The sequence below is a fragment of the Cetorhinus maximus genome, chromosome 15 (genome assembly GCF_964194155.1).
Source record: "Cetorhinus maximus chromosome 15, sCetMax3.hap1.1, whole genome shotgun sequence".
NCBI classification, from domain to species: domain Eukaryota; kingdom Metazoa; phylum Chordata; class Chondrichthyes; order Lamniformes; family Cetorhinidae; genus Cetorhinus; species Cetorhinus maximus.
The window spans coordinates 10163657-10176440 of NC_135893.1; the positions used below are offsets into that span (position 1 = coordinate 10163657).

The 12784-nt window shown below is 42.5% G+C and overlaps 1 protein-coding gene across 2 annotated transcripts in view; it reads left to right on the forward strand.

Moving 5' to 3' along the window:
- The window catches only part of agrn (agrin), a 474755-nt gene that overhangs the window by 376103 nt on the left and 85868 nt on the right, over nucleotides 1-12784 (forward strand). For both annotated transcript variants that reach the window (XM_078557865.1, XM_078557866.1), the window contains 4 exons: nucleotides 3156-3350; nucleotides 6625-6825; nucleotides 10759-10904; nucleotides 12650-12755. In XM_078557865.1, the coding sequence (XP_078413991.1) occupies nucleotides 3156-3350; nucleotides 6625-6825; nucleotides 10759-10904; nucleotides 12650-12755 (648 nt within the window). The remainder of the gene's footprint in view (nucleotides 1-3155; nucleotides 3351-6624; nucleotides 6826-10758; nucleotides 10905-12649; nucleotides 12756-12784) is intronic.

Genomic DNA, 12784 nt, shown 5'->3' on the forward strand with positions numbered 1-12784 from the left:
AATGATATTTTTTTTTCCCCCCTAAGCGTTAAGCATTGACACTTGCATGGGTCACAAAGATAACTCCACGGTCCCAACTGCTGCCTTGGCTGAGATCAACTGGCTCACCACTAACAAGTGAATCAACTCGAGGATCAACCAAGATTCCTTTCAAACCTTATAGTTCATTTACTTACCAAGTGTCGGCTGCTGTTTCTCGCTATAGTCGTTGATATACATCCACATGTTTTAATAGTCATTTGCACACCAAAACTTTTGGGGAACTTATGGAAAACAATTTTCATTTACAACATTTTCCTTTGAGTGGCTGAGTGTACCCTTTGCTTCTCTTCATATTTCAATTGATTTTGAATGATTTCAAGAAGTTTCACAATCAACAGCTATTTCTCGGGAGGTGAGGGGAATATCTCGTGGCTATTGCTCATTTTATGAGCTGAATTATTTCCACAAAAATGTGTCTTTTTTCAATTTGCTGCTTTTCCATTTTCACTGTGAAACTGTTTAATCTTTCCATTTGATGTATAATATTCTGTTAATGTGAATTATGGCAGACGTGTAGAACCTGTGCCAAGCTGGGCTGTTGGGTTCTTCACAGCTTATTGTGTGTAGCAAGCAGAATGACATTCCATTAAGGTTTTATATTGAATCCAATTTCTACCCATTGTCACGTACTATTATTAATCTCTCTGCAATTTTAGTGCAGGGCTGAGTGTGTTATCAATAACAGTCCTTAATAAAGAGTCTGAGATGCTATTGAAGCAGCAATCTCTATAATTCAGGAGACAGGTGATGCTGATATAAAACCATTATATTTGAACATGAGATGACCTTAATTTAAATGTACAAATGGATACTGCAATTGAGCAAGCATAACCTTGAGCTGGATCATGCCAATATAGGGTATCTGCTGATCTGAAGGGAATCATTTTATCAAATTCTGTCTCTCCTGAGATGGGGGAAAGAACCAGATAACAAAGTGGTTTCAGAACTGGCCTTTCACCTCTGAGACCTGGGTCCAAATAAAGCCCAGACGGATGGGATAAAAGACCCCTGTTGTCAGCTAGCTGTGAGAGTCCGAGAGTTAGCGCATTTACCTGTGAGAGCTAGCGCAGTATCAATCTGTGGGCACCTGTCTAGCATGTAAAACTGCCCCAAGACTTAGCATTAATTGTGGGACACAAAAACAATATTATACTGGCATGTTCTCATATCATCGTGTTATTGTGTCACGCATCATAGAAGAAATCATGGGCAGCATGCCTATAACTTCCTGAAGTGCAATTGGGCATATATCCAGGGTTACCCTTCAATATATCACTTTACTAAAGTAAATCCCACTCAGAAACCTCTTTGCGATGCTTAGCACAATAAGGAGACCTGCTGCACCAGTTATCTCTTATCAGATCTCAAGTCTCCATAAATTTAATACAATTTGTTTGGATTATGGTGAGTGGTGTGGATTCAAGATTGAATCAAACAAATTAATGGATTCACAAACTACATTATTGCATATATGACTCGATTTTCATGCTTGAAGTCATAGATGTGTAGGTTTTATAAGGATTTGAAATTATCAATTAATATCTCCAGCTAGTTGTGGATATGACTGGATTAATTTGGTTTGGTGAAGAAATCCCCCCCAGCTTCAGGAGCTGTTTTCTTTTAGAAGATTTGTTGTATTGTGATGAGAGAGACACACTCTGTAATGGAAAAATAAAACTTTATTAAAATAGATCCATATGAATGGCTGCCAGTGATTCAATGCAGCAGTTCCCTCACAATAGACATTAAAGTCTACTTGTGCTTTGGTGAAGCAACATTAGCCCTGTATTTGAAGTCCATACTTTTATAGCATGTGCATGTGCTGCCCATGATTTCTTCTATGATGCGTGACACGATAACACGATGATATGAGAACATGCCAGTATAATATTGTTTTTGTGTCCCACAATTAATGCTAAGTCTTGGGGCAGTTTTACATGCTAGACAGGTGCCCACAGATTGATACTGCGCTAGCTCTCACAGGTAAATGCGCTAACTCGGACTCTCACAGCTAGCTGACAACAGTGACTAGACTTCAAAAAGTACTTCATTGGTTGGAAAGCGCTTTGCGATGTCTTGAAGTTGTGAAAGGCGCTATATAAATGGAGGTTCTGTGTTTTCGTTCTATTTGTTTCTGGATGGCACAGGAGCCTGTGATGTGAATGAACTTTGCTTATCCAGCATTTGTATAAAAGCAAGGCAAAACTAGCCAGGGTCCTAACTGTGATCAGTAAAAGGTGCAATTTCCCTCTTTGGCTGTATGCATGCAGTAAATTCCTATCTAGTTTTCAGGCTGTCCTATATTTACCCTATTCAGAGGGGTGCAAACTGACCTCCATAGTAACAGTGGAGATGGTGAAAACCATTAAATTATTTAAAAGACAGTTGTATGCCTTGATGGGAGAACTATAGGCCTTTCTGCTGATTGGATTGATGCCTGCCTCATCCATATCTTGTCATCATACTTGTTCTTAAGAATATCAAGGCATGGCTGACAGTCATCGCATAAATCTTTTATAATATCGTCTGCACTTGGAACTATTGTTCCAATTAGCTGGTACTTAACATTATCACAAGCAATGGTTGAGATGGATAGCATAAATGAATTTAACAAGAAGCTAGCTAAATACCCGAGGGAGAAAGGAATAGAAGGGTCGGATGGAAGGATTTGATGAAATAGGATGGAAGGAGGCTCGTGTGGAGTATAAGCGCTGGCATAGAACTGTTGGGCTGAATGGCCTGTTTCTGTGCTGCACATTATGTAATGCTATGTGCTATTGTCACTTTGTTAATCATACCAACTTGCTCTGTGAAATGTGACCTGATTATCACAGTTGGGACAGTGAGACAATTTACTTCCCACAGCAGCACTGCAACCTTGGGTTATCTTAGAAGTTGAAGAATTGAAAACAGGGACATATGAGACACCTGAGTATAATAAGTATCTGTACATTCCCAATGTTGAGTATCTTTACCACACAGTTTCAGTATGCACTTTCCTATCAATCTGCATGTTTGTGTTGATTCATTTTTTGTCACTGACCTGCATAAAAAAAAAGGCCACTTTGGCTTTTGAGTGATGTCGTCATGGTTCTTTTTTTTTTTGCTTCCAGATCGCTGTGGAAACTGCCAATTTGGTGCCATTTGTGAGGCAGATACAGGAAAGTGTCTTTGCCCTACGGAATGTGTCGGCTCCGAGCAGCCGGTGTGCGGCACAGACGGCAGGACCTACAAGAATGAATGCGAGCTGCATGTGCAGTCCTGTATCAAGCAAGCAGATATCGAAGTAGCATCCCAGGGAGAGTGCAGTAAGTCCTCTTGCATTGCCTTTTACAGAGAATAGCCCGGCAGCGAGTTACAAGGCCATAATCCTAACTCGAGGTTCAGCCCGCTTGTTTGAGTAGATCGCATGGGTGCTAATGATCCCGTGGCACTATTTGAAGCTGAGTTTTCCTAGCATCTAGGACAACATTCCTCCCTCACTCAGCAATTTGTCATAAAGCACATCTCAGTGGTTGCTCATCTAATTACTGCTTGTGGAATGTTATCAATGCAGTGTTCTTGCTGCAGTCTACTTACAATAATTGTCACGACAATCCAAAAATAATTTATTGCGTGAAGTGCTTTGAGACATATCAAAGTGATAAGGCACTATATATTTTCAAATGGTTTTATTATTAATGATCACTGGAGGGATTGAGTGGTGTTCTAAGTAAAGAGTCTTGAGCTCATTCTGATTTTGGTTATTTTATGTACATAACATTCTCACTTTTGTATGGTCTTGTGTTTTGAGCTATGTTTTCATCTGGTGGCTGACAAAACACATTAGGTCCTTGATGCATCAGTGGACTCACCAAAAGGTTTAGGGAGATAAATGTTATTTGGTTATGACTGAAGCCCATATTTGTGCTAGTTTTCATGAAAGATTTATTTAAGTGCAGTGGATGCGTCGTTAATCCTGAAAAAGAATCTAGTTTGTTGGGCAGTCCAGAGCCAAACAAAGTTGCACACTTTCTTAGCCAGTGCCTTAACTTCTCTCCTCGGATGAGCTTCACAGTCGTAGCTGGCTGGGGAGCAGCAGGACTAGTTCCTGCAGTACTCGTGGGTATGTTGTTGTCACTCCAGCCCAAGGAAGAGCTGGCCACTGCCTAACTCCTGATAGCCACTTAAAAAAGAATGAAGGCTTGCTTTTATATAGGTGCCTTCCACAACCTCAGGATGTTGTAGTGCACTTCAAAGCTAGTAAAATACTTTTTTGAAGTATAGTCACTGTTATAATGTAGGAAACGCAGCAACCAATTTTCACACAGCAAACTCCCAAAACGGTAATATGATAACATCCTGATAATCTCTTTTTGTGATGTTGATTGAGGGATAAATATTGGCCAGGTCCTGTTTTCTCAACTCTCAAGTGGCCAGCATTCCACGGAAGTACAAAGACAATGCTACAAAAACACTCAGAAGCTCTCCAAGCCCAGCTTGCTATCAATCGTTCAAAATGGAGGCATCTTGTCCATCAAGCGACATCAAACTTAGAGTCAAATGCCTTAATGATGAGGCAGAGCAGCTGCAGAGGAGAAAAGAAAAGGAAGCAAATCCTGCACTTCCGATCCCACTATCTCATGGAACATCCTGCCCCACATGTCCAAAGGTCTGGGGGTTGGGAATTGGCCTGTTCAGTCAGATGATGACCCATGGCAGAAACCCGCGACCCTGCATAGATGTCATCCTCAAATCGAGGGACAGCTGCCAACAACAAAATATTGGCCAGGACACTGGGGATAACTCCCCTGCTCTTCTTCGGAATGGTGTCATGGGAATTTTTACACCCACATGACCAGGAAAATGGGCCTTCAATTTAATGTTTCATGCAACACATCAACAATAGATAATTAAGGACAATAAGTAGAGCAATAATGTGTAATTATAATATTTAGATTTTGGATTTTCTAAATAAATGAAAGAATGCCTTTTTGTTAAATTCCTTTTGGCAAAGACAATTCCCTTTCAAATGGGACCTACCTGAGAACTGGGTAGGCTGTAGTGTCCCCTCCTTTTACATTTCACTATCGAATTAGAAGCTTATTTAAATGCAAATTGCAAAGTGTGTGTTTCTGGTCATGTTCCTCCTCAACTGAGTTATTTAATAAACACGCCCTGTACTGTGTCATGTAACCTCCTTGAGGATTGGGAACACCGACCGTAGTTGCAAATTCTTCCCTTTTATGTGGGGTGTAGAAGGTTTATGTGTAGGATTGCCTCCCCAGACTATCTATTCAGATGATTGCAATCGCTGCAGCTCGTTGCAGATGGTACTGAAAGAACCTTTTAACTGCAGTAAAGCTTCAATCAGATTTCCCTGAAGAGTGGGGAGCTGGGAGCATATCACTTATTCAATGAAAAGGAGGGGGAGGTTCAATATCGACCAGCAATTGAGCTGCTTTCCACCTGGATGGTTGTGGGCTGGAGCCCTCAGTTACCTGTCACAGTTGAGACCTGTGGTTGACTCAGTTCCTTGCTGACGGAGGATTCATTCTTAAAGCTGGCAGAGGAAGGCTGACATCTCGTGTTGTTTGTGGCGCTGGTGACACTTGTCAGCTTGTCAGAAAGTAGTGCGACAGGCAGAGTTGAAGAGGTCAGCACTCAGGCCACTGCTTCTTTACCCACTCAGCTGAGGGAGGTCACAAGCAGGGTGAAAGAGCCTGTAAAAGAGCAAATCAGAAGTAATCGAGCATGAACAAAAAACTAGTAAACGTTAGGCTGACGTGCGCAGGTGGTTCTGATTTCATATTTATAATGCTCTCTTCCCCCCCTCCATCCAGTAATTTGAATAGTTTGTCTCTGTGCATTGGGTGGAGCTTATGCTCATTCTAACACCATGCTGAAGCAGAGGGGATTGGGGGATAATCTGGGTCTAGGTCATTAAGTATATTCGAGGCTGAGATAAACAGATTTTTAATCAGTAAGGGAATCAAGGGTTATGGGGAAAAGGCAGGAAAACGGAGTTGAGGATTATCAGATCAGCCATGATCTCATTGAAAGGCGCAATAGACTCAATGGGCCGAATGGCCCACTTCTCCTACGCCTTATTGTCTTATCTGCTCTTGGACGTTTGCCTTAGTTTGTAAATGGCCCTTAATAATACCTCCAACCTTGTTATTGACCACATGGTTGAAGTGAATAGCAAAGGTGCCTTTAAGAGATAAGTACACGAGGGCAAAAGGAATAGATGGATATCTAGATAAGGTCAGACAAAATAGAGAGGGAGGAGGAGGCCCATGTCCAACATAAACCTGTTAGGCTAAATGGCCTGTTTCTGTGCTGTAAATACAATGCAATGTAATTCTGACCTGGAAGAGATAAAACCTGTCACAGAAGTGGACAGATCATTTGGTAGTTTATACAGCATCACTCTTTAGAATGCCACGATTTCCTCCAGTGCGACCTTCTAACTTGTTTGACGTCTAAAAGTCAAAATGATTCGGTTGCTGTCGGGGGAACGCCTCTTGGGTGTGATGCAGAAAAGCTTCTTAAGGTTGTCCTATTCCTGCTTGCTCACATTCTCGCTGTTCCATTTCTCAGAGCAATGTGGCTCCACCATCTGTTTGTTTGGAGCGAAGTGCATTGACAGCCAATGTGTCTGCCCTCGGTGTGAGAACCAGCCCATCTCCTCAGTCTGCGGGAGCGACGGGATCACATACCTGCACCTGTGTGAACTGCAAACTGCCTCCTGCCAACAGAAGAAGAAAATTGAGGTTGTAGAAGATGGTCCTTGTGATGATGGTATGTACCCCATATGAATTAGTGCAGCATATTTGGATAGTGTGGAATACCGCATCATACTAGCTGTATAGTGGAGATCTGAACTAGTTATGAAGATCTGTCCATGGCTGGAAGCTTGGCACTCTATTCTCTTCCCACCACACCCCCCATTATGCACTCTGTTTATCAGGAAACCAGAATGTATGAAACAAGCAAAGGTCATTGCCCTATCAAGCATGAACCATCCATTGTCATCCAGTCTCCAGCACAGCTGCTGCTAGCTATTGTTAAATTTACTTGTGTGGTTTGTACATTGACTGCATCTAAGCAGCATAAAAGCATCCCTCTAGAATACAGCTGAAAGTTATTTCATAAAGCGATGGAGTACCATGTCCTTGACCGTGTGATAGACTCATCAGTTCACTGAAGCCACGTTCCAGACAGTGGGAACCATTGCTGGAGTTATTAAGACAGGTTTATTGGTCTTTCACACTCTTCCAAAAGCCCTCATTAAATAGAAAGAGCAGGTACCCATTATAGTAGGAGTTTGGATGGTGCAGTTGATCTATGTGCAAAATTATCCTTTCTCATCAACCTGTGTCCACCATATGTATGGAAATGAGTGGAGAGGGTCAGAAATGATAGCTTCTTGAAGTGACCAACAAATGAAAATTTGGCCTTTCACGTTTTTGTTCTTTTGTGGGATGTGGGCTTCACTGGCAGGGCCAGCATTTGTCACCCATCTCTAATGGCTCTTTAACTGAGTGGCTTGCTAGGCCATTCCAGGGGGCAGTTAAGAGTCAACAACTTTCCTGTGGGTTTGGAGTCACATGTAGGCCAGACCAGATAAGGACGATAGATTTCCTTCCCTAAAGGACATGAGCGAACCAGATTGGTTTTTACAATGATCAATGATAGTTTCGTGGCCACCATCACTGATTTTGATCCAGATTTTATTAAATTGAATTTAAATTCCGCCAGCTACCATGGTGGGATTTGAACCCATGTCCCGCGAGCATTAGCCTGGGCCTCTAGGTTATTAGTCCAGTGACATTACTATTACGCCACCACGTCCCTAGCGTCAGACTAGCTCCATAGAAGTTGGTGAAGTTTAATGTCCCCTGTGAGGTGTGAGAGAATCTGTACAGCCGTTCACTCCCTCCCCACAGTGATACTTTCTCAGTCTTTTCCATACAGTTTCAGCTTTCAGCTGGGATGTCCCCAACTGTTTTGAAAGGAGGTTTCCCATTCTTCTTTCTAATCAGCTCGATATTCAGCTCGGTGCTAAGAAGCTCAAGACTGTCAGTGTGGACAATGGCAATGTTTGGAGATGTTTAAGGAGATTTATTGCAGTTCAAGTGGAAACTTGTTCACAGTGAGTTTCTGCTCGAGCAGGATACAGGAAGTCAAGCATGTAGAACACTGATCACCTGGTGCTGCACTGCACTCAGATAGATAACCTGGTGCATTCCATTTCAAATTTCCTAGTTCACTACCCTTGTCATGTTGTGTAATCTCCTTTGATTTCAAAGGTTCAGGAAACAATAACCAGGCCTGTGATTTACTTAGTGCTGTGAAACTCTTACTCTTGGTGTATGAGGAGGAACAGCTCTAGTCAACCCTTATCTAAACGAACAGTAGGGACGCTCCATAAACTAATGCTACCTTGGCTTCACAAAACTCTTTGACATTAAGTACCAAAAAAAAAACCGCAGCAGGAGGTAGGAAGAAAGCCATTTATGACAAGAAAGATTAAATTTAAACAGAAATGTGAGCTTTGTTCATGTGAGGAGGTGGTGGGGTTTGGTGGGGGAGGAAGTGGGGTTAAAAGTTTGATAAAACCTCACTGAATGCCTGTTCCTGAGTACCGTGTGGGAAGTAGAGGGTAACTTTAAAGTGTCTAATGTCATTTAGTGGAAATGGTTAGTTATTTGATACCCAGAGATCAATGCGGCATTGATTGTTCTGGTGTAGAACGATATACAAATGTTTACACCACAGAGATCTGCACATCGTTAAAGAAAGGTTTGTTGTAAAGGATTGTCCAATGACTAATCTAAAGTCAAGATGCAAAGTATGACCCTTTTTTAACAAGGTTTTTTAATATTTAATTAACAAAGTCATTCTAAATAAAGATTGAGTGTAGCTTTAGGAAATAACTCTCTAATTCTAAATGTGGTTCCATGCCTGGTGGAGAAATTAAACTCTTGGTTAAGGTGAGGATGTTTGAATGATTGATCAGCTGTATTAACTTACTTTGGCCAGAGCTCTTCAGAAAGGGAAGGGCTGGGCGGTGGAAGGAATTGAAGTCGAGGACAGAAAGGGACCTGAGAGTGAGGGTTTTAAAATCGGTTCTGGCCCGTGTCTCTCAGTGCCACAATAGAAGGTGCATTAAAACCTGTTCGGGGGGCGGGGAGCGCAGGCAGGTATTTTGTTATTTTCTGTTTGGCAGTTTCTTTTAGATGCTAGCAAACAGATAAATGGAAATAGTTGTCCTGTTCACATTGAACTTATCATCCTGTACTGTTAAATGTAATGCTTCTATAAATTCAAAACATACTTGGCCATAATTCAGAACCAGAAATACACATTCATGTTAACCTTGATTTTCGTGATGGTCATCTCTCCACTGAGCTCACACTAGAACACTTTGTATATTACAGCAGTCACCAGGAGAAAGGGATTGGCGATTGGCAATTTACTAGGGGCTCCCCTTCGTCTGGAGGACGAATGGGAGGAGGAATTGAGACCAGGCAGAGCATTACCAGTGGCCTCCATCCCCACTATGGGTACAGGACAACCTCCTCCACCAGAACCCTCAGAGCTGTGCCCGAAAAGCTGTACACCCTCTCCCTTGTTCCATGAGCCATCCTGAAACATCCTGTTGTGTTTCAGTCAGCACATTCCACATCTCCAGTGGAAGTGGCTGTGTGTGGAGGCTACTTGTACCACCTCAACAAACTGCACCTAATGTGGCTGTCTTATGAAGAAAGGTTAGACAGACGGGGCTTGTTTCCACTGGGGGTTAGAGGAGTGAGGGGTGATTTGATTGAAGTGTACAAGATCCTGAATGGCCTTGACAAGGTGAACGTCAAAAGGATGTTTCCTGTTGTAGGTGAGTCCAGAACTAGGGGGGCACTGTTTTAAAATTAGGGGTCGCCCTTTTAGGACGGAGATGAGGAGAATCTGTTTCACAGAGGGTTGTGTAACTTTGGAACTCTCTGCCTCAGAAGGTGGTGGAGGCGGGGTCATTGGATATTTTTAAGGCAGAGGCAGATAGATTCTTGTTAGGCAAAGGAATCAAAGGTTATCGGGGTTAGATGGAAATGTGGAAGTCGAAACACAAGAAGATCAGGCATGATCTTATTATCTTATTGAAAGGCGGAGCAGGCTTGAGGGATCGAATGGCCTACTCCTGTTCCTATTTCTTATGTTCTTACTATGCTAGGCATGTCTTCTTCCTCTTTAGGAGCCCTCTAGTTCTATTACTCCCTCTGGATCTTTTTCGCTTAAGGGCAAATTAATAAAAGTTTATCTCACCCTTCTTCATGAAAAGGGGTGGGCTTGATTTCATTCTGGAAAGCAACATATGGAGCCCTTGACTCGGCCTTACGTTGACCACTAACTTTTGTTCTTTGTGAAGATTATCAGTGTGTTGCCCCCTCTCAGGCCGGAGTTGAAATTGCAATCGGGCTCCCAGTGGCATGCCCGAGATTTAGGAAGGTCTCTGTTAGCTTTGGGTAGGCATCCTTGCTGCATGCTGAAGAGAGCAGGTTAAAAACTCGGGCAGTGGGGAATCCTGGCAGCTCAAGGCCGGGCTGTTTCAGCCACCTGGTATCTGTCAGGTGGGTAAGATTGAAATTGCGCCCCCCCGCCAACCCCATTTCCGGTTGCTCTCTGAGCCAGTAGCCATGTCTCAGCAATGTTCTTCCATGTCCTTTTTGCTCCTGTCAGAATGTGGTTCTGGAGGGTCTGGATCGGGCGAGGATAACGAATGCGAGCAAGAGCGATGCCGGAAGTATGGAGGAGTGTGGGATGAGGACACGGAAGATGACCGATGTGTTTGCGAATTCTTCTGTCACAGCGTCCCTCAGAATCCAGTGAGTAATGACTCTCCTGGTTTTCGTTACCACTGCAGGCAGCTCTGTAAATTAAGACAAAGCTCTGTAATAATGTCATGAAAAGCGATTCCTTTATCCCTGTACTTCTTTTTTAAAAACAAATGCGCTCTGATGATTGATGATAAGGCACCCTATTGTTCCTGTACTTATAAATTACAGATGCTGCCACTCAGCCCTTCAGGCTACTTGAGTATCAAAATCAAGAGTCTTTAATTAGAAACTTGTATTTCAATATCTTTCTGATATGATGAGTCTCTTACTGGAATGTACTTCTAAAGAAAGGAAGAACTGTGTTAATGTAAAATGAGCATGCCCAGTTTTGGGGTTTATCAATTGAAGAATTCAGGAGAAGCCTCTTTACCCTGAGAATGGTGAGAAAGTGGAATTTGCTACCAGATGGAGTATTTGAGCTGAATAGCATAGATACATTTAAGGGGAATCTTGTTAGGTACAAGTACAGAAGGGCTAAAGGAACAGAAGGATATGCTGATAGGGTTAGGCAAAGTAAGGTGAGGGGAGGCCCATGTAGAGTATCTTTACTGGCATGGATCAGTTGGGCTGAATGGCCTGTGTCTGTGCTGTACACCTATGCAATAATTGTAAGTCCAGGGCCTCACATTGAACCTGGGTGTTGTTTTATTCCTCTTTTAAAGTGACCAGAGAGATTCATGGGGGGTGGGGGGTGGGGGGGTGCCAGCTCTGACATTACTATTATTTATTGGAGCTTGCATTGATTTTTTTTTTCAATAACCATGTGTCAATTTGAGGTCCAATTTGTTAAGACCTCTTTAACTTATCACCCAGAGCTTTCTGTGCACTGGGTCAGACTTAGAGCTTCTATAAATCAATGCCACTTCCTTTCAATAGCATTATAGAATTCTTTTTTTACACTTCCCAGGGCCAGTGACTTTTGCAAATCAGGCTTTGTCCACTTGGCCCAGTGGTAACGGCCTCACCTCTGAATCAAAAGGGTTCGAGCCCTATTCCTGCATTTTGAATGCTTAACCTAGACTGATACTTCAGTATCAACCAGTATATACTGAGACAGCACTTGCTGTGTCAGAGATTCCATCTTTTGGATATGATGTTCCACCCCTTCAGGAACACGTAAAGAATCCCATGATACAATTAACTTTTTTCTTCCACAAAATGAACGGTCCTACACTTTCAGGTTTGAAATTTGTTGTTGTGACTTTAATTGCCTGGAGTAGAGGCTGAGAGGTCAAATGTAAATTCATTTGGGCCTAAGCTGTTCTTGCATGAGAGATTACAACTCCCAGTCACCGCATCATTGAATTTAAAACTCATTCCCCCTCTGTTCATTTTGGAATTTCCACTGATATTTGGACTCCTTTCTGCCCTCCCACAGCGGGACAAAAAGGACCAGCCTTGTGGAATTTTTAATCTGGAAAGCCTTGTTGAAGGTGTTGCCAATAGCCTGAAGGAAGAGGAGAAAATGACTCTCAAAAATGGCCTCATCTTCAAAAGGAAAGAAAAAGTTTAAAAAAAAAACATAGTACAGTTTATGAATTGAACAAAGTTCCTTTCATCCTGTCAGCAGTATTTCTGTTCAAGGGTTCATCTTTTTTTAAATCCTGCTGGGAACGACGTTTGGAGCAGTTGTTTTGGCTTAGCCAAATGCTACTTTGTTAACAGGGTTTAGTACTTTTCGTGTTTTTTTTTCTCTCCCTTTGACATGAGACTGCCTCTCTTTCTCTGGCTAGGTCTGTGGGTCAGACGGGTTAACCTATGGCAATGAGTGTGAACTGAGGATGACACGTTGTGCAGTACAAAAGGACCTCCATGTCATCATGCCTAGCCCCTGTGAGGGTGAGTATGCATATGCACACGTGCACACA